General features: G+C 39.4%; 1 protein-coding gene across 7 annotated transcripts in view; it reads right to left on the reverse strand.

Annotated features, from left to right (window-relative positions):
• Positions 1–10,170: 10,170 nt before the first annotated feature.
• ZNF521 (zinc finger protein 521) overlaps positions 10,171–20,645 on the reverse strand; it is a 317,779-nt gene continuing 307,304 nt past the window's right edge. For all 7 annotated transcript variants that reach the window (XM_060173632.1, XM_060173634.1, XM_060173631.1 and 4 more), the window contains one exon: positions 10,171–11,004. In XM_060173632.1, the coding sequence (XP_060029615.1) occupies positions 10,975–11,004 (30 nt within the window). In that variant the 3' untranslated portion in view covers positions 10,171–10,974. The remainder of the gene's footprint in view (positions 11,005–20,645) is intronic.

The raw sequence follows: 20,645 nt of genomic DNA on the forward strand, positions 1-20,645 counted from the left end.
CAGCATGTATTACAGTGAGGTCCTGAAATCAGAGGTAGAAATAGGTACTTGAGAACATAAGGCTTACTTTCTATCAGCACCTGAGCTCCCTGACTGCAGAAAGGTAGAGTAATCAGAATGATCTCTCCATCTAAAGAGCCTAAAAGATCTAATCTGCAGATTAGCACCTGGTCCATAGTAAGCACTAATAAAAATACTTCTACTTTTCTCTTTATTGTGAGTAGCATGTCTTTCTCTAAAACTTATTTTTAAAAAATTTTCAAGATAATAAGAAACCCAGAGCTGGCCTCCAGGCAAGCTCATGCTCTAGGAATATCTAAGCCCTGCCATTCCATGGTCTAAGAAACCCCTTAGGAAAAAAAAAACGTGAGTTAATAGGTGTATAATCCCATACAGTTACCACCACTAGAGTTCTGAGTACCAGAAATGGAAACTGCAGTAGTTCTCCCAAGATCACCAAATACGGGCTGATTCTATAACTATCTATATCTAAGTATATGTATATTTTCCCCATTTTTTAATGGTCCTGCCTTTACTTCCTTTCTGGTTTACCCCTATCTATACCTATGACTCTTTCCAAGAGTCTTCCCTTTTTTCTTTTTCTCAGATAAGCGAGATCATGCCTGGCTTCCTTTGGTGTATTCCTTAAAATTTTTCTCTGGAAACTTTGAATGACTCCTGAAATTTAATTAAACAGCTTTTTGGTACCATGGAAAAACTTGTTACTCAAGATGGAAAATGGATCCCCACACTTGATATGGAGGTACTCTTAATGTCCATCTGAGATTCCTTATGGCCACATGACTTACTCTTTGCCCAAATTACAGTGAAAGGACAATCAATATAGGAGTTCTCACATTACTATGCTGCTGCTCTGTTTACTGCTCCTTTATTTACATAACCAGAGCTTCAACATCCTAACATGTTTTGCAAGCTGTCATGACATGAGAAGCTAGTAATCTGCGATATTTTGCTTGCTAACATATTTTTGACATATTTTAGATTTTGATTATAAGATTGCCTCTTTGCCTGCTACCATCTGTCTCGACTCAATGGAACTCTGGCATTTACAAAAACAGTGGGGTGTAGGATTTCTTATATACTTGAACTCCACCAGAAACATGCTATTTTCAGCCTTAACCAATATGTCATGGTTTCACACGCAAAACCCAAAAAGCTTTGTATCTCTCAAGGTCTACCAGGAATAAGGAACATATCTTTGCATCCAAATTGGCTGAGATGAGAAATATATTAATGAGGAGGAGGAAGCAGTATGAAGCTTTTAAACAGAGGTGGTCTTTTATGTGGCTTACATCCTCATGACTATGCTTATCCCTTGATTAGCATGATTAAGATCTCTCCTGGAAACACATCTTCTTTTAGACTTTGTAACCACCCAGTGGCCAACTTTATTAGGTGTATTTTTAGTGGCAATAGTTATCCAGCAGCATTTGGCAATAAGGCATTTTCTTACATAGTGTCCTTTTCTCTTTCCTCTCTTTACCATTATGGACTATTATTTCCCCAGGCCTGACCCAAAGGACTAGCTTGACTTTAAATCTGCTGACAACATTTGGACTGTGCAACAAAGAGGGACGTGACATTATATTCAAACAACATGTTGGAGGAAAGGCCAAAAAAAAATTTTTTTTTCACAGTCTAGCATGCATTTATTCAGCACAGAACTTAAATGAATTTATTATGCTCCTGGATTACACCCCATAGGCCAAGAAGCTGTCAACTATTGACATTTTCTTTTCTCTCTATGCTTTGAGTTGAGTGTAAATATATTTGTCAAGGGAATATAGTGTATGCTTCATTCAGTATATGCCCATTTCATCAGAAGGAAAGCTCTTATTATCTGTAATCACAGTCAACATCTTGTTGCTTTATGAAAGAAGTAGGCTGCTGTTTGAATTTACATATGGATTTGGTATGTTTCAGATTCAGTTTTGAAAGCTTTTTAACCATCACTTTGAATGTGTACAGTGGTAGCCTTTTCTATTTATTGCAGTGCTCCATCAATGATAAAGAAGTGACTTTGGTCAGTCCAGTGTGGACCACATCTAGTTGGATTTCTGCCTGCAGTGCAATGACTACTCAGGAGTATAATTTTAGTGCTAATAACACATGGAATAACTGATGGAGGATATCAAAGAGGGAGACATTTTGAACTTCTGACTCTAAAGCTTATGGCTCCAGATTGGGTACATGTTGATTCTGTCCTTCAGTGCCCCGTCTAATCTGGCTATTGAGGATAGAAGTAACAGTTAAACCAAGAGAAAAGAGTGAAATTGAGTCTCTGGGTAATTGTGATAGTGAATGTCTGAGGAGTAAGGATCTTGTATTACCCTTTACCCTTTGTATATAGCACAGTATAGACAAATAGCACACACATGTTGAAGTAAGATGGCTTGAGGAAGATAGCCAATTTAGTAACCCATCAACACATGTGCTTAATTGAAAGCTTTAGAAAGCAACATTACTGAAGGTAGCCAACAATGATACTGTATACAGAATCTCCAACCTTGAGGATACCAACAATTAGTGAGACAATGAGTTTTCAAGAAAGCCACTGCTTGCTGACACAGGGCCTAAGACTTTTAGGAACTGAAATAAAGGGTAAACTGATTCAGATTACAAAGAGATTTATGAAGGGAGAAGGACTTGCTCTATGACCACAAGACTGAGCAGAATTAAAATAAGTGAAGAGGATGAGTTATAAGAATCAATAAAAGAATGAAATGGATGTGCTAAGGAGAATAATCTGACTTGACAGTAATATATAAAGAAAACAGCAACACAAATTCTATAGTAACCTGTCAGTATACTGACACTCAAACCAAGGAAAGAGATTTACAAAAGTAAAATAAGAAGGTATTAGTGGTAGAAAAGGACTCAAACCCCATTTAAAATATATCAGTTCCCATTTTAACACTCTAGGGGTTGTTGGCATTTGTTAAATGAGAAATTGGTATGAAGTAAGTGTTTCAGAAAGATTAACATGGTGACCATATACACAAAAATATTAGAGAAGGGAGAGGCCAGTGGTAGATAGAGAAAAGGGGCTTCTCCAGGGATCTGCTATTAGAAATGGGAGGGAAAGCAGTAACATAAAAAATATATATGGGTAAATAGGAACAGAGAACCTGGTGATTGATGGTCTACGTTACTGAAAGATATTGGAGAGCAAAGCCTGGTGGGAAAAGACCTAGAGAGACTGGGTGATGAGAAGGCTGCTGGTGACCTTGGGAACACATTTTTTAAATTATTATTATTAATTTATTTATAAAAAGGAAACACTGACAAAACCATAGGATAAGAGGAGTACAACTCTATACAATTCCCACCACCAGGACTCCGTAGTCCATCCCCTCCCTTGATAGCTTTCCTATTCTTTAACCCTCTGGGAGTATGGACCCAAGGTCATTGTGGGATACAGAAGGTGGATGGTGGAAGGGCTCTGGGGAATCAGAGCTCCAAGACACATTGGTGGGGTCATCTGTTCAAGGAAGTCTGGTTGGCATCATGCTAGCATCTGGAACCTGGTGGCTGAAAAGAGAGTTAACATATAAAGCCAAACAAGTTGTTGATTAATCATGAATCTAAAGGCTGGAGTAGTGCAGATGAAGAGTTGGGGGTGGGGGGGTCTCCGTTCTGTAGATAGCTAGTAGGCATATTTTAGTTGTATTCCAAAGGGCTTGTGGCTATACTAGTTTTTTTTTTCCCCTGAGCCTGAAATCTGATATGCAAGTGGATCCTAGTTATTGTCTGGGGAGATGATGTCATGGCTGGAAAAAATAATACATTTTAGCAAAATCCTATTGATGGAAACTAGTCTGCAGGTGAGGAGGTTTTGAATCAGTGGTCAGGAAATGGAGGATGTGGGAGCAGACCACAAAAAAAAAAAAAATCCAAGAAAATGAAGAAAATAAATAAAATAATCTTGTGAGATTTCAGAGTCAGGAAAAACTTTTTTTTTAATAGGAAAAACCTGTGCTCATCCAAAGACAGGAGAGTAGGCAGAAAGAAGGAAGATATGGGAGCTAGGAAAGCAGGAAGTGTAGCTGGAAGAGTCACAGGTAGGAAAGGTGGGTTAGAAATAGGAGCTTATCGGTGGTGGCAATAACTTAATGGTTATGCAAAAAGACTTTCATGGCTTAGGCTCCAAAGTCCCATGCTCAGTCCTGAGCTCCATCATAAGCCAAAGCCGAGCAGTGCTCTGGGGAAAACAAACAAGCAAAAACAACAAAACAAACAAACAAACAAAACCCTCCTAGATCCTTCTATGATGTTATTCCTGCTAGATTCTTCTATGATGTGTTATTCCAGATGTCACTCACCAGTCTGATTATATTTGAAAGTTCTCAGGGAGTATAAGGCAGGTTCTTTTTTTTTTTAAGTTTTTTATTTCAGTGAATTTAAATCTAAATAGCTACACATTTAAATGGCTAATATCAGGTGGGGCACTACATGACCCTTAAAAGAGGTTCTATCCCTTGAGAAAGGGAGCTAAATCTTCCTGACTCAGGAAAGGAGAGTCGAGAAGGAGACAAACTAGGGCTGTTTTATATATTCAGAAGGACTGATGGGGTTATTCCTTATCAGGTGATCTTGATTTTATTGATTACACCTGGATATTAGATATCTCATTAGAGCCTTGATTAAGAGAGCCCACTTGAGTGAAGACATTTGACATTTTCCTACGTATGTAGGTTGCCATCGTCTGAGTTGTGGTCTTCATTGACACATGAATTAAAAAATTATCAGTGGTCCGGGAGGTGGTGCAGTGATAAAGCTTTGGACTCTCAAGCATGAGGTCCCAAGTTCAATCCCCAGCAACACATGTGCCAGAGTGATATCTGGTTCTTTCTCTCTCCTATCTTTCTCATAAATAAACAAAATCTTTAAAAAAATTATCAAATCTCATATGGCACTACCAGTTCTTACTCTTGGGTTTTCTGTGGCTCTAGAGAGAGAGAAAGAGAACTGGTAAATTCTAGGGATTGAGCATCATTTATTAAAAAAAAAAAAACTTACTTGAGTGTAAACAAAGCCCTTTTCTGTTTCCTTAGACCTCTTTCTGATTTCACACCTCATGGCCACTTTGAATGTAGATATATATTTTTAAATATTTATTTATTTATTCCCTTTTGTTGCCCTTGTTGTTTTATTGTTGTAGTTATTATTGTTGTTGTCGTTGTTGGATAGGACAGAGAGAAATGGAGAGAGGAGGGGAAGACAGAGAGGGGGAGAGAAAGATAAGACACCTGCAGACCTGCTTCACCGCCTGTGAAGCGACTTCCCTGCAGGTTGGGAGCCGGGGGCTCGAACTGGAATCCTTACGCCAGTCCTTGCACTTTGTGCCACCTGCGCTTAACTTGCTGTGTTATTGCATGACTCCCAGAATGTAGATATTTTAAATTCAGGAGATTAATAATTTCATACAGACAAATAAAAGGATAACATAAGTTTTCTTAAAGACTTTCCCACCCAGAGGAAGGAGTACATCCCTCCTGACCTGTATTCTACAGGTAAGTACAGAGTAAGTTCCAGGTTGGCATCCACCGTTGCCCTGAGAGAGCATCCTCTGCCATTATTTTACCGGTATGCCCTCCCTTAAATCTTGGCCTATGTTGTTTGGGCTGTTTTTCATAGCCTCCACAGCTGGGAATTCAAGATGCTATACTTAGGCAAAAGTCCATGAAGGAATTAATTGATATGAGCCAGAAGTTGATTGCCATTTAAGTACTTAGCTTTTGCCATTGCCAAGTTTTCCTCTTTGCAGAAAGAACCAAGCCTGCCTGCAAACTGGCTCATTCAGGATGTGAACATAAGATGGAATTCAACCTTTAATATGCTGCAACACCTGCTTGGAAATAAAGGGGCTCTGTGTTTTTCCCCCCAAGGAGTTGACAGCTGACTTCATTACAGAGGAATCTGGCAGCAATGGTAGTGGCTACTCTTCATTCTCCAGAGGCACTCACCCAGGAATTTAGTGCCAGCCAGACCTGAGCTTTGGGGCTCTGCCAGGAACCCATGCTGGGTCATTTTACCCTAAAGCATCCCTCTTCCTTGAGCTTTCAGGACCTTCCGTGGCACTCCTTCCACACAAAGGAGATATTAAGAGGTTCTGGCCTGCCGAAGCTAGGTGGAGAAGTACTTGCAGGTGTTCTCTTATGGGATCTGGAGTTTTAAACTTCTCAAGAGTTCTGCAGTGTTGCATCCCAACAGACACAAAGGCAGAGCTGCCATGCTCTGTGGAGTGGGGCTTGAGGGTCTATGGGAGTTTTTGTTCAAGTTATGAATCAAACCCAGACCTCAAGTTGAGAGGATACCTAGAGTCCTTCTCTGGTGGCTCAGCCTTCTCTTTGGACCAGAATATGGCTAAACTCATCAATTTTCAAACTTGAATGCCAACCTATCACTCATGTACACAATTTACAAAGGATATTTGTCCCATTAGTAACAACAAATACAGCACATGTGAATTACAACAGAGATGTTTGATTTTCTACTATTAGCTACTCTTTATCATTAAATAAAAAAACTGAAACCAAATTGCTCAGGAACAGGGGCAGGAACATATAGAACACATCCATTTGCTGGATCACTGCTCAACTTAAAGCAGTGAAAATACAAAGGCCACAGAGACACTTCAAAACTGAGTATGATGTTGATCTAAAACAAAGCAAAGCTCAAACTTTTATATACAAGGACTATTAATTATTTAATCAGGCACTTAAAATAGTCTGAAATGGGACTAAGTAGGAAAAATTGAGATTCAATGCCAGCGGTCAAAACTGGCAGTGAGATCAGCTAAAATATACACATGTTCCACTCATATGGGTTAGCCGAGTTTGAATAAACTCAGGTTGAATAAACACAGGTTGTTGACATCAAGAAAGTAGCTTATAGCACAGAACCACGTGAACTCATGGCTTCTCCTGAGACAAAGGGCGATCTGACCTCAGTGGGTTGTGTTTTCTGGTGACTATCATAGGATCCGGCAGTGGAGCATTTGCTCTTTGGATTGGTAGAGCTCCCACCAGGCCAGATTTGTCACTTGACTGCATAGGAGGTAAGCCTATTCAACCTATTAGGTGTAAGGTACAAGGAATTCTGGGTCATTTCTCTCTTCTTTACTCTTCGCAAGCTCACAAATGATTACCATGTAGGTTTAGATTTTAAAATAATCAAATTCCCAGTTTCAAAAGATAGTGTTGAGGATAAAGTCTGAGGTCCATATAACTTCTCTTTAGTTGAGATGTTACCGCTTTCTAGTCCACAGTCAAAACACTTGTTTGGAAATTTTAGCCTGCTCAGGGGCTATCCACTGTATCTGCCCTAGAATACTTAGGGCATGTGTGGTACCCATCTTTCATATGAGATTAATTAACTCAGAATCTCTGAGGATGATATTTAGCTAATAAAAATTGTATAATGTTCCCCAGTAAAAAGTTCTTATAAATCCTTTAGCCTGCTCCAAAAAAAAGTATGTCAGTTATGTGGGCAGGGGTAGATAGCATAATGGTTATGCAAACACTTTCATGCCTGAGGCTCCAAAGTCCCAGGTTCAATCCCCTGCACCACCATAAACCAGAGCTGAACAGTGCTCTGGTTAAAAAAAAAAAAAAAAAAAAAAAAGTATGTCAGCTATCTGGGGGGAAATGTGCTATGTTATGTATCACAGAAGGTTTAGCAATATCTCTGGTCTCACCTGTAGACATATGGCAGTCAGATGGTCATAAGATGAGAAGTGCTGCAAAAGGTCAGGAAGTTGTGATCAAGAGTAATAACCATTGTATTGGCCACCTGTCTACATGTAAAAGGCTTTTGAGACATTTCTTTTTAGAACTAAATGCTAAGAAAAAATTCTCTGAATGAATGGGTTTATTCCTTTCTTTCCATTGTCTTCTTTACTTCCACCAAAGTAAAACACATTTGAAACCAAAACAAGAGCACAGAATAGGGCAATGATTTCCACTCTGTAAAATGCTAATTTTCTTATGTTTTGTTAATCTTTATGTTGCCTTATATTCTTAGGAAATGAAAGTAAACAAGTTGACAAGCAGAAGGAATAATTCTCACAAACTGCTCAGTACACAGGACCCAAAGCTCTAAGGTTGGACTTGTAAAATTTGGACACATCACCATTGCAGGAGGATTAGTCAAGCTGATGGAGCCAGTGAGGGTCAACTCTTTGGTGACCAGCTTTGCCAGGGAAGAGGTGTTGTGTTGGTGTATGCCTTGGAGAATTCAATGACAAACTACATGGCAGCCTCTAGAACAGTAATAAGCATAAGCCTCTATTGCTTGAAAGAATGCCACCTCCTGGTATGTACTGGACACCTGGGAAATCTCTGCGAGGCATTGCTATTGAAGGCAACTTGGGATCCATCATAACACTAGCACTTGTTTCCATAAAGAGCAGCTAATTCTTAGTGAAACATAACTCATTTATTTATAACCTGGTGGATTTGTTTAGAAACAGAGAGGGAGAGAGAGAGAGACAGAGAGAGAGAGACACCACTGCACAGCAACTTCTTTCAGTGTGGTAAGGGCACATATGGCAAAACAAGATGAAGTTTTAAGACTTTCAAAAACCTTTATTTGTGATTATTTCATTTTAAATGTAAAGCCCGTGGACAGATCAGAGATCTTAATTTTTAGAATATAGCTAACTACTTTAATTATGAACGTACTTGTACATTCTTAGCACACTTCATTATTTATGTAGCTGATGAAAAAGCTTTTTAACTAAATAACATGCAGGCAATCCATTGTGAAATGTAGAGATGTAGGATTACCTGCATTAAACAGCTAACACACACACACACACACAGTATCCAAAATGTTCTGGGCAAGTACACACTTTAATCACTATGAGTTACTATTTCTAAATAATCTTAAAAGGTGATTAAAGTATTTTTATTGGTAACAAAATAAATAGTATAGTCTATCTGTACTCAGCATGCTGAGTATTATTATTCGACTATTATTCACATTCAGTGCATTCAACCAATTTGAAAATAGGGTGTAACAGTGGTTCTTCAACTGGAGTTCCCACGGAGCCTCAGTATCACCTGGGAACTTCTCAGACCTGCACCATTCTGAGCTCCACCCCACCCTGACCTAATCAACAGCTCTAGCCATTGGATTCAGCAACCAGTGGTATAGCAAACCCTTGGTGACCCTTTCCAAGGATACAGGTTGAAAACTATGCAATAAGAATGGAGCTTTGTAATGTTGGTAGTTAAGGCTTCATGTATTTATGGTTCTTTTGGTTACAGGTAGTCTCAACAAAAAGGGTCAACCCATGTTTTAGTTTCCCCTATCAAAAAATTATGAGGAGTCTGACTTATTCAAGGTTTAAGATTTGCTTGAGGTCCTGGGAGTTTCAAAGAAGTCAAAAGAGTCATAGTGAATAAAGTGTTTCAAACATGGTATAGCTGGAAGTCGTCTGTTGACCTCTAGTCTCTACCTACCAGTTTTGTGTATCAAGGTTCAATGTACACAGTGACATTCTCAAAGAAGGCAACGAAATGGAAGTCCTTGCTCATTCACTATTCTGTACCAGACTGTGGTAGCAGCAATCTTTCAAAGACACCCCACGACTATGTGAAGGCTGTTGACTAAGATGCTTTGCCTTCTCTGGCTGGACAAAGCAAGGCCAGGAAGTGGAATGATTTGGAGAAAACCACACTGGGAGTCAGAGCCAGAGCTAGAACTAACAGCCACCCAGCTCCCTGCTCTGTGCTTTGTCTTCCAAATGTAACAAAGCTGCTTCTTAAGTACCCGTAAGCCAAACTGCCTCTCAAATTGCAGCCATCTACTCTGAGTTCAGATTTGCACAGCATGACATGAATTGGGCTGCAAATTATGCAGAAAACAGCCATCACATCCATCTGTGATGTCAGAATCCTCCAGTAGAATGTGACCTGGTGGTAACTAGGAGAGTGTAAGTACATTGGGTCTGATTCCTCCTTGGTGCTGTATGATGAATTTCCTCCCGGTTGCATCTGGCCTAGTGTGAAAAGGTTAAATATGACGGAGGCTGTGCTTGGGATGTGCTTATGAGTAGATTCCATTTCGAAGGGTGCAGGCAATTAGTTTTTTTTTTAAATGGTAGATAACTAGAAAAAGAAAACACACAAATTCACTCAAATCTAATGGTAAACTGAATTTATTTCCTCTTGGAAAACAATTCCAGTAATCTCCAGGTTCAGACCGCAGAGTAAACATTAATAACAGTAACATACAGATTAGTTCAACTGATTCAAGAATTTGGCTGTGTGAAATTATTAAGGAAAACCTTGAACACTCAAAGCTTCAAATGGGTCCAGGAAAAACAAAACAAAAGAAAACAAACTTTGACAGTCTACATAACAACTATTGCATATATAGTGATGCTACCTGTCACATTGCAATGCTTACAAATATATATATGGGCCTTATCCAGCTGGAGGATTCTGTTCTGTGAGAACATCTCTTCATGGTTTGCAAGAATCTTCAGCAATAAAAAATAGTCTTGGATTCAACCATTGATATACCAAAGGAGAAATTCTAGGCTTAAGTGTAATAAAAGGAAGTCCAAACAGTTTCACATGTAACATAGTTCATAATGGTTTTAAACTGTCTTCCTCAAAAATACTTTCTCTTAAGCCACTTTGCTCACATTATTATTATTATTATTTTATCTTGCCTGAATAGGGCCCAAGTCCACTTGTCTTTATAAGACCATTTTAGTATCAGACGACATAATACATGTGCAACACTTTATATACAAGGAGTTTATCCGGTGCTCAAAGGTTCAAACACATGAACATCCAACAGTTTTGATAATACAAGTTTTATGGTACAATACAATGTTTCTGAATAATATACATTAACAATGAAAGTTTCGTGCAAAGAGTAAAACATGTTCCCTTTTTGTGCCACAAAAAGTGTTCTTCAGGAGAGACCATACTTGCACTAACTGCTGTGTTGGGTCATCGTATGATTCTGTAATAAAAAAGAAAGAGGAAAAAAAAAACCTTAAGTGATTACATTTTTTAAATCAGGTCAAGTGTCCACTGATTTAGAATTCCATGAGCAATGGGTTTCTGCATCCTGATGTACCTACCGGGCTCTCCCTTCCACCCTCAGTGAGTATCAGGAGTGAGAGACAGGGCCGGGCTGCTGCTGTGAGGTGTGAGGCTATTTTTCTTTTCTTTTTGCTGCCTCTTCAGAAGACCCTCCCACACCCACCATTTCTTTTGATCAGAACAGGACCCATTAAAAACAAACAGAGAAGCACGATGTTAACAATTGTGTTTATCTGTGCATTATTTCCTTTGATTATAATTGCATTTGCTTTAATTGGTTGATTACAAATATAGTGTTATTTATCATCACAATAAAGATTTTGAAAGCAACAGTTATCTGGCAGCAATTGTCAGGGTTTAGGCAGTTATTGTCTTAAGGATGGCTGGAAGGTTGCTTCGATACAGGGTTCAGGAGCAACTATATATAGCCAATCATCCCTGTCCCTAGTGGATGTGGCTTCAGCTGTCTATTGGACCCTTAAATATTGCAGGGAAATGACACTGGAAAATTTAAGAATAAGTTATGATTCCTCTCATAAAAACTTCCTTGAGACTGTGGGCTGCTTTCTGCACACTCTTTCCTTCTTTGAAGAGATCAAAATCCCCGGATGTTAAATAGTTATGCCTCCGTGCCTTTGGGTTCTGTATCTGGGGATACAGCTAGTTGACATCTGACATCCATGGCTGGGTGTTATAGTGGGAAGCCTTGGATAGGGACAGATCCATGTGTAAGTGGACCCTCACAAATCAAATTTGTGTAGAACAGTGTCCACTATATATTTAAAATATTTATTATTATTGATTTAATAGTAGTTTACTATTAAATTCTAAGATTTCAAAGGTACAGTTTCACATCTATGTGTGTGTAGAGGCCACCATACCCAACGACAAATTCCTGTGCTCTTCAACCCAACATCACTTAACAACCACCACAGTCCCACAGTCTTAGTTTGGTATATATATAATTTTCTGTAGGTTCATGTGCTTTCTTATCTATATTTCACATAGGAGTGAACCATCTAGTATTTCTTTTCCACTTCTTTACCTATTTCATAGAAATGTCCAGCTAAAGGCTCCCTATATTTTGACATGTACCAGCCTGTACATTTCCTTCCTTCCCTTCCCTTCTCTTCCTACTTCCCCTTTCCTTTTTCTTCCCTTTCCCCTTCTCCCTTCCCCTTCAGGTCCCTTCCCTCTTTTCCTTCCCCTCCCCTTCTCTTCTCCACTTTCCCTTCCCTTCCCCTTTCTCCCTTCCCTTCCTTTCCTCCCTTCTTCTCCCCCCCTTCCTTTCCCTTCCCCAGCATTATCAGCACCTGCACAGCTACAGAATGGGGCAGTGGCACACATATCACCATGCTTAAGGACCCAGATTCATGTTCTCAGACCCCATCTGCAGGAGGCAAAACTCCAGGAGTGGTGGAGCAGTGCTGCAGCTCTCTCTCTCTCTCTCTCTCTCTCTCTCTCTCATCACCCCTCTCAATTTCTCTCTATCTTTATAAAAAGTAATATTTTTTTTAAACAAAGAAGACTCCTCAACTCCTAGAAAGCATTATTCTTTCTCCCCTCCCCATTTTATTTTTATAGATAAAATAGTGGACAGGGAGAGTGGAAGTGAGAAAGACACCTACAGCATTCCTTTACTGCTCTTAAAATATCTTTCCTGCAGGTGTGGGGTCTGGAGGCTAGAACCATAGTTCTCGGTGCAAAGTAATGTGTGCATTCTACCCAGTGTGCCACTGCCCGGTCCCCACGTCCCTTTCTAAGCAATCAGTCTCTTTCTAAATAAGGAAAGGCAACTGGGACAACTAAGGCATTTAGGGAAGGGGAGACTGTGTGAAATGGGTGGGTCAGGTCCTTTATTAAATAATGTCATTAGAAACCAAGGTCTCGGACTAGTTGTGCTCATTGCTACTGAAGTATCATTGCTTCTGGGTTCTCTCAGCTGGTAGAGCAAGCACTTGTGTGTGTGTGTCTCCCTCTCTCTCTCTCTTTCTTTCTGTGTGTGTGTGTGTGTGTGTGTGTGTGTGTAGTATAATCCATGCACATCTACCTCTACAAATAATTCTGTAGTATTGATTCTACATTCATTGGCAATATTACAAAGTTTTAGAGGGGGCTGGATGGTGATGCACCCAGCTGAGTGCCCAAGGACCCGCACAAGGATCCAGGTTCAAGCCCCTCCCTACTGACTCCCCACCTGCAAGGGGGACGCTTTATAAGTGGTGAAGCAGGTGTGCAGGTATTTATCTTTCTCTCTCCCTCCCCTTCCTCTTACAATTATCTCTGTCCTATCCCATAAAATAAGAAAAATGGCCACCAGGAGCAGTGGCTTTGTAGTGCCGGCACCCAGGCCCAGCGACAACCCTGGAGGCAGATAAATAATTAAATAAGTATGTCTGTGATACTACTAATATTTTAAAACATCTAAATACTTACTTAGAAATTCCACATTTGACAGAATTCTAGAGGTTGAGAAGGGTACACTGAAATCTCTTCAGTGGTTTTATATGGGCCTATCTGGAGATATTATTGCACAAGACCCTAGACAGATTTGTCCATCATAGTTGGCAACACTTGTGTCTTGAATATGCTCATCCTAAACCAAAGCCATATAAATCTCAGAGATGCAGAGAAATGAACAAAGACACATGAATCGTTTATTAAGACAGATTGAAGTCACTACTACAGAGGTGCTCTGATTTGCATATGAAGAGAGGAAAATACAAACTGAAAGGATAAATATGTGGCTTATGAAATTTAACCAAAGTAAAGTTTCAGTATAAATAATTTCTTTTTAAAAAAATATTTATTTATTTTCCCTTTTGCTGCCCTTGTTGTTTTTCATTGTTGTTGTAGTTGTTATTGTTGTTGTTACTGATGTCATTGGTGTTGTATAGGAAAGAGAAATGGAGACAGGAGGGGAAGACAGAGAGGGGGAGAGAAAGAGAGACACCTGCAGACCTGCTTCACCGCTTGTGAAGTGACTCCTCTGCAGGTGGGGAGCCCAGGGGCTCGAACTGAGATCCTTGAGCTGATCCTTGCGCTTTGCACCATGTGCGCTTAACCTGCTGCGCTACCTACTGCCTGATTCCCATATAATTTCTAATGGGGATTTCTGAATGACAAAGGGTAAAGGGAAAAACCTTCCTGGTATGGTGATACCTGCATACCATTTAAATCACTTGTGATTATTATTTTTTTTTCTTTTTGCTGCAACTCAACTGACGCCTATGAAAAGGTTCTCAGAGTCATGGTGTCTACCACTGGCTGTGACTAAGAAGGCTGCGTACTTTTAGATGACTCTTGGGGAATGGACACATTTGCATTAAACGTGAAAGAAAGAGAATCCTGGGTGATTTGGATCAGCTCCCAAAAGCCTGCCAACAGAACCTCTGGGACCCCTGTGGGTGTGTGTGTTCCCCTGCGTCCACTGACAACACAGATGCCTTCAATCTATTTCCTGAAGGAAGGGATGGATGTCTGAGCTGTACAGCTGATTTGGTTGCTGCTAGGTATCGAAGAGAAAGCTGACCATCCTCGATGAGAGAAACAAGGAGTCACTCTGTGAGACACTCCTATGCATTGTGTGTTAGTGTTCCAATCACAGCCACCATTTCTTTAGAAAGGGAGACAAGAACCAAGTGGGGGAGGTGAACAGCAGACAAGGAAGGCAGTGAACACAGAGAGAGGGAGGGGGCTCTGAGCACAGTTGTGCTCCTGCCCAGACTTCTTTCCATATCAGGAGTCAGAGATGCTGGAACAAGGGAAGCAAATCCTCTCAGACCATCTGTGAGCAGCCCAGCCCTGTCCGCCTAGGAGCTTTTTGCTAGTCAGGTCCAGAGGAAACCACTCCACTAGAACAAAGCAGTGGGTAATCTCACCAATTTTACACAGCAATTCACAGTCCCCAAAGTACTTTAATGCAATGACAGGTTATGAGAAAAAATATCTTTTCCAATGAAGGGAAAGTGTTTTACATAATCGAGGAGAACTTCAGTGCAACATCGATGGAGGTGGGGGTTGATGACAGAAAAGGAAGCAGGAAAAGAAGAAAACTTCTGTAATCCCACAGAGAGCCATATTCTTCCCTGCAAAAAGCCATATCTTGGAGACCCCATGTCTAAGTAACTGAAAATTGCAAACCATTAATCCCAGTTATGAACAGTTGTTTTACACGAGGGGGGTTTGTGTTAAAAAAAAAATCAAATTCGCAGTGCACCTTAAAGCTTAAAAGAAGATCCATCTAGGTATGATACTATAATAGCCAGGTTTCAAAAAACACTGTCTTTATTGTAAAGGGCCCCATTTGGAAGGAGTATGTTCCATTTTTTTGCTTTATAAATGTGAAATTAAACTTAGAAAGCTAAAAAACAGATGAGGACCTTAAAAAAAATCACTTTTAGCACTATGTATTTCTTTCTGAATATGAGATGCCTTTCTTTTTACAAGACTGGAATTCTCATTTAGGGCTTGGCACTCTAACAAATGATTAATTCAGCCTCTTTTTTTTTTTTTCTGAGAGCTGACCACATTAGTTGATCAAATGGCTTAATCCTATTTTAAAATGCAACCCAAGCAAAATATTTTAAAACAAAACAAAACAAACAAACAAAAAAACCCCTCACAACCCCTTGAAACTTTCACTTTGGCCAAGTGATTGTGCTTTCCTGGATGCGGATTTGAATATCTGCACCTTTAGCAACAATGAAGAGAGGTGCTGGAGGGAAGCCAATAGGAATTTACCTGCAGAGGGTAGAAAGATTAAGGCCTCAGCCCCACAAATTGCCCTCACTTGTCCAATCTTTTGGCAGAGATCATGTCTTGCCTTTGCCCGTGCTATGGAACCCTCTCTGGCATCCACAAAATGTTAAGTAGCTATGGCAATAAAAACAAAAACCGCATTTAAATGAAAGTTTTGTGAGATCTGTTGATTCAAAGATGTTAATCATTTTTTACCATGGCTTCTTTATTTATAGTCCTTTGTCTCAAATTCTGACAAGCTTTTAAAATGAAGAAAAACAGTCAGCATGCTATTCTAAAAAGGAATGGGAAAAAAAAAAAGGAAAACATGCTTCCCACTAATTCACCATGCCATTAGAATCCTGATTTTACACTGCAGTTGTATTCGATTTAAATGAGATGTTTTCTAAGCAGATGAAATAGCAGGCAGTTGTGGCTTAGCAACGACTTTGCAAGGCGGGGAGAAATAAAGAAATATAAAGATTAAATGTGGTTGTTTCTTTCAACAGATGGTGACAGCACCATGACAGCATGTTGTTTTTTTCTTTAGTTGAAGAACACAAACATCCGTAATCAATCATCACTGATTAACTAATTACATTACCCTTCCTTTTATCACTGGGTCGGACCTGTATCTGTAAACACTCTGGGTAATCTGGATGCTTTCAGTTTTCTAGAAGCATATTCCAGAGCACAGACAGTCATGCATTACAGACTGCAAACAGAATTCTACATTACTGTCAACCTTTAAGCACTATTGCTTTTTACTTTTTTTTTTTCTAAAAAAAAAAAAAGCTATTGGTTTCCAACAGGCTGGATAATAAGTCTCTTGACCTGCATTCTTCTTTGACCCATTAAGGTCACCCCTGTGCTTGGGCATACAGCTGACTTAGGAAATGCCTGCAACTACATTTCATCTCCTGCCCACTCAAAATAAAGCTTTCTTTAAATGTGTCTGTGCAGGTCCCTGAAGGCCAAGGAGGCATCCCTGTAGTGGGCAATGGAGGGACAGAAGCTTCTGCCTTTATTTATGAATGCAGACCATTATGAGTCTGGCTGGCTCCTTCTCTGTTCCCAGAAGCATATACTGTACGTGACTTAAAATGCTGGAATATTGACACAAAGCGAGCTGGGCACCCCTAAGGAAAATTACTCCTTGGATATAATGTAGGCTCGTAACAGCTATTAGAGTACAAAATAAAACCCTCCGGGATCAAACTGACATATACCGCATTGTACCTAGTCCTCACACATTAGAAGAATTTCTTTGTGAAGGCATTCTCAAGGACAGCATTAAACTGACTTTTGTAGCAATGTGCAACCGCTTTTTGGCTTAGAGCTTTTAGTACTAAATCTCTGGTTTGAATCAATATAAGTACTATATCTTCCACATTAATCAATACATTTGGTTCAATACATGTTCTATTAAATTATACTTTCTAATCAAGGTTTTTACATTTCCACCCTCTCTCTTTTTCATTCCCAACTTCTTTTGCTAGGAAAAGAGTTTTCAAAGTGTATGCAGCTAGTGATGACAGGGCTACTTCACATGCAGAAGGAAAATACAATGGCAAAAGCAAAGGGCAGCCTCTAGACATCTTAAGAAGGTTGAAAGATGTGAATGTCATAAATTAGCATTTCCAGAGTCCACACAATTACAAATGTACTAACAGCTTTCAATTAATTAAAACTGAATTGCTACAGCTCTGAAAGTACCATTAGAAAAGTCCTAGGAAATCACATGAAGACTTAAAGCATGGGGGGTCGGTCCACAGAGCACTGGGTTAAGCGCACATGGCGCAAAGCGCAAAAAACCTGAGTAAAGATCTCAGTTCGAGCCCCTGGCTCCCCACATGCAGGGGGGTCGTTTCATAAGTGGTGAAGCAGGTCTGCAGGTGTCTATCTTTCTCTCCTCCTCTCTGTCTTCCCCTCCTCTCTCAATTTTTCTCTGTCCTGTCCAACAAGGACAACAACAATGGGGGGGGGGGCGGGGGCGGATGGCCTCCAGGAGCAGTAGATTCATAGTGCAGGTACTGAGCCCCAGTTATATCCCTGGAGGCAGAAAACAAACAAATAAACAAACAAACCTATAGCATTTCAAAGTTCGAGTTAGGGCCTGATCTGCCATCTAAAATTTTCATTATTTGTAAACTATATACTTCTAAAGTAGAGATATTTTGGGAGAGCTTATGTTCTATTTCTGAACAAACATGTGCTACATATATATGTATATATCTTTATGCATTTTTTGGTGAGATATGATGTGCCTTAATGAATAAAAGACAAATACAGAACACTTTCCCCAACTATTTTGAGACTGTAAAAACACATATGCAGTTAGTAGACTTTTTAAGACAGGGAAGTTGACTCATTTTCCACTTTGGTAGAATTCCATTTAAATGAGTTTCAATTTTTTTATTTGGACACATCAATGGTATTTTCTGACCTGTTATGATGTACATTTGCTCCATCTCTCTAATACCATGAATGCTGCATTCATGACCATGTTTGCACTGACAGAATTCCTTTTTAATTTTTTCTATATCTTATTATCATTACCATGAACTTACAGAGACATTGATGCATTGTCTGTTGACATTTAAACTTGGCCTGACATCTCAAAGCATTTTCTGGATGACACAAAGGTATATTAAAGCAAAAGGTGAAATGGCACCATCAGAACTGATCATGGAAATACAAAATATTACAGAGAAAAGAACTTTCAAGCTATTTAGTCTGTCCCATGCTGGAAAAGAATTCTTTTCCTAAAGGTTACAACCCAGGCCACTTCTTAAATTTGTTTTATGAGAGAGAGAAAGAGCGAGTGTGAGAGAATAGAGTCAGGAAAACCTCCTCCAGTGTACACAATATAGAGTTGGGATTGAATCTGAATCTGAGATCCTCTCTCAGCACCTCTCTCTCTGATCAGCTCTGGCTTAAGGTGGTATTGAATTTGGGACTTTGCAGCCTCTGGCCTGAATCTCTTTGTATAACCATTATGCTATCTACCCCCTCCCCATCACATCTCCTTCTTTAGAAAATATTTCCATATTAAAAGAACTCCAACTGAAGGATAATATGCTGGTTTTGTTTGCTGTTCTCTTAACAATCATGTTAAATAAGGTTAGAAAAGGATAAACTGAGAAAAATCTTAAGGCATGTGAACATCTCATGAATTTATGTTCAACTGCTTTTGTGACCTTATATATGTAATATGTGTATGTTTACATAATATAGTCACTATAGAAAATATGGATGATTCATTATTTAGCTCTAGAGTGAAGCCTGCAAATAAAATAAGATTCTAGAAGGTGAGATGGACTGGCCTTACAACAGGATTTCCCTACCTCAGTACTATTGATATGTTAGGCTGGACAATCCTCTATGCTGGGGGCTGCACTGTTGAATACGTAGTAATGCCCCAAAACATGCCAGCAGTACCTTACCAGTTGTGACCGATCTTTACATGCTATACATCAGACAAAAGGATATGCAAAAAGATCATCAAACCCAGAAAAAAAATTCCAAAGTGGGGAGAAGATATGAACAGAATATTCACCAAAGAAGAAAGTCAAAAGACCAACAGACATATGAGAAAATACTCCAAGTCATTGATTATCAGTTAAATGCAAATAAATATAATAATGAGATTATTACTCCAATCCCGTGAGAATGATATACATTGGAAAGGTTAGTAACGGCAAGTGCTGGAGAAGTTCCAGGGGTAAAGGAACCCTCCTGTACTGCTGGTGAAGATATAAATTGATCCAACCCCCGTGGATAACAGTCTGGAGAATTCTCACAAGGCTAGATGGACTTACCCTAAGACCCTGAAATTCCTCTCCTGAGGATATATCCTAAGGGATCAAATACACCTATTCAAAAAGATCTGTGTATACCTATGTCCACAGCAGCATTACTTGTAATATCCAAAACTTGAAAATAATCTAGGTGTCCAACAACAGATGAGTGGCTGAGAAAGTTGTGGTATATATACACAATCAGCTAGTAATAATGACAAATTCACTTTCTCCATCTCATTGTAGATGAAGCTTGAAGGAATCATGTTAAGTGAGATAAGTCAGAAACAAAAGGAAGAATATGGGTGATCTCACTCATGGACAGAAGTTGAGAAATAGGAACAGAATGGAAAACACAAAGTAGAAGTTGGATTGACTGGGCTTGGTGTTTTGCACCAAAGTAAAGGTCCCTGGGGAAAGGGGTTGAGCTTTCAGGTCCTGGGACATGATGGTAGAGGAGGACCTAGGTGGGGGCATAGAGTGTTTTCCAGAAAACTGAAAAATTTTAAACATGTACCAACAACTGTATTTATTGTAAACCATGAGTCACCCAATAAAAATATCTAAGAAAAAAAAAAGAGATGTCTCTAGACATTGGCAGATATCCCCTAATAACAAAAAAAAAAAAAAAAACCTTCAAAGGGTACCACTGATTTCTGATATTTTAAATATATTGAACTTTCTATACCATTCATTTCTTCTACAATATTATAATAAAAAGGGGTTACAGGGCTGAGGAGACAGCACAATGGTTATTCAGAAAAATTTCAAATCTGAAGCTCTGAGGCCCCAGGTTCAATCCCCAGCACTACCATGAGCTAGATAACTCTGTCTTTCTGTCTCTCTCTTCCCTCCCTCCCCCTCATATTAAAATAAAATTTTAAAAAGGTGGTAGCAAAAGGGATACATAGGTATGACACAAAACTAAAATAAACGAGAGCAAGATCATGGAGAGGATTATTTGAAATATCTTATAAATAGCATTGTTTTCAATGGAATCTCTCTAAACATGTTCTCT

Source organism: Erinaceus europaeus, chromosome 15, assembly GCF_950295315.1.
Source record: "Erinaceus europaeus chromosome 15, mEriEur2.1, whole genome shotgun sequence".
NCBI lineage: Eukaryota > Metazoa > Chordata > Mammalia > Eulipotyphla > Erinaceidae > Erinaceus > Erinaceus europaeus.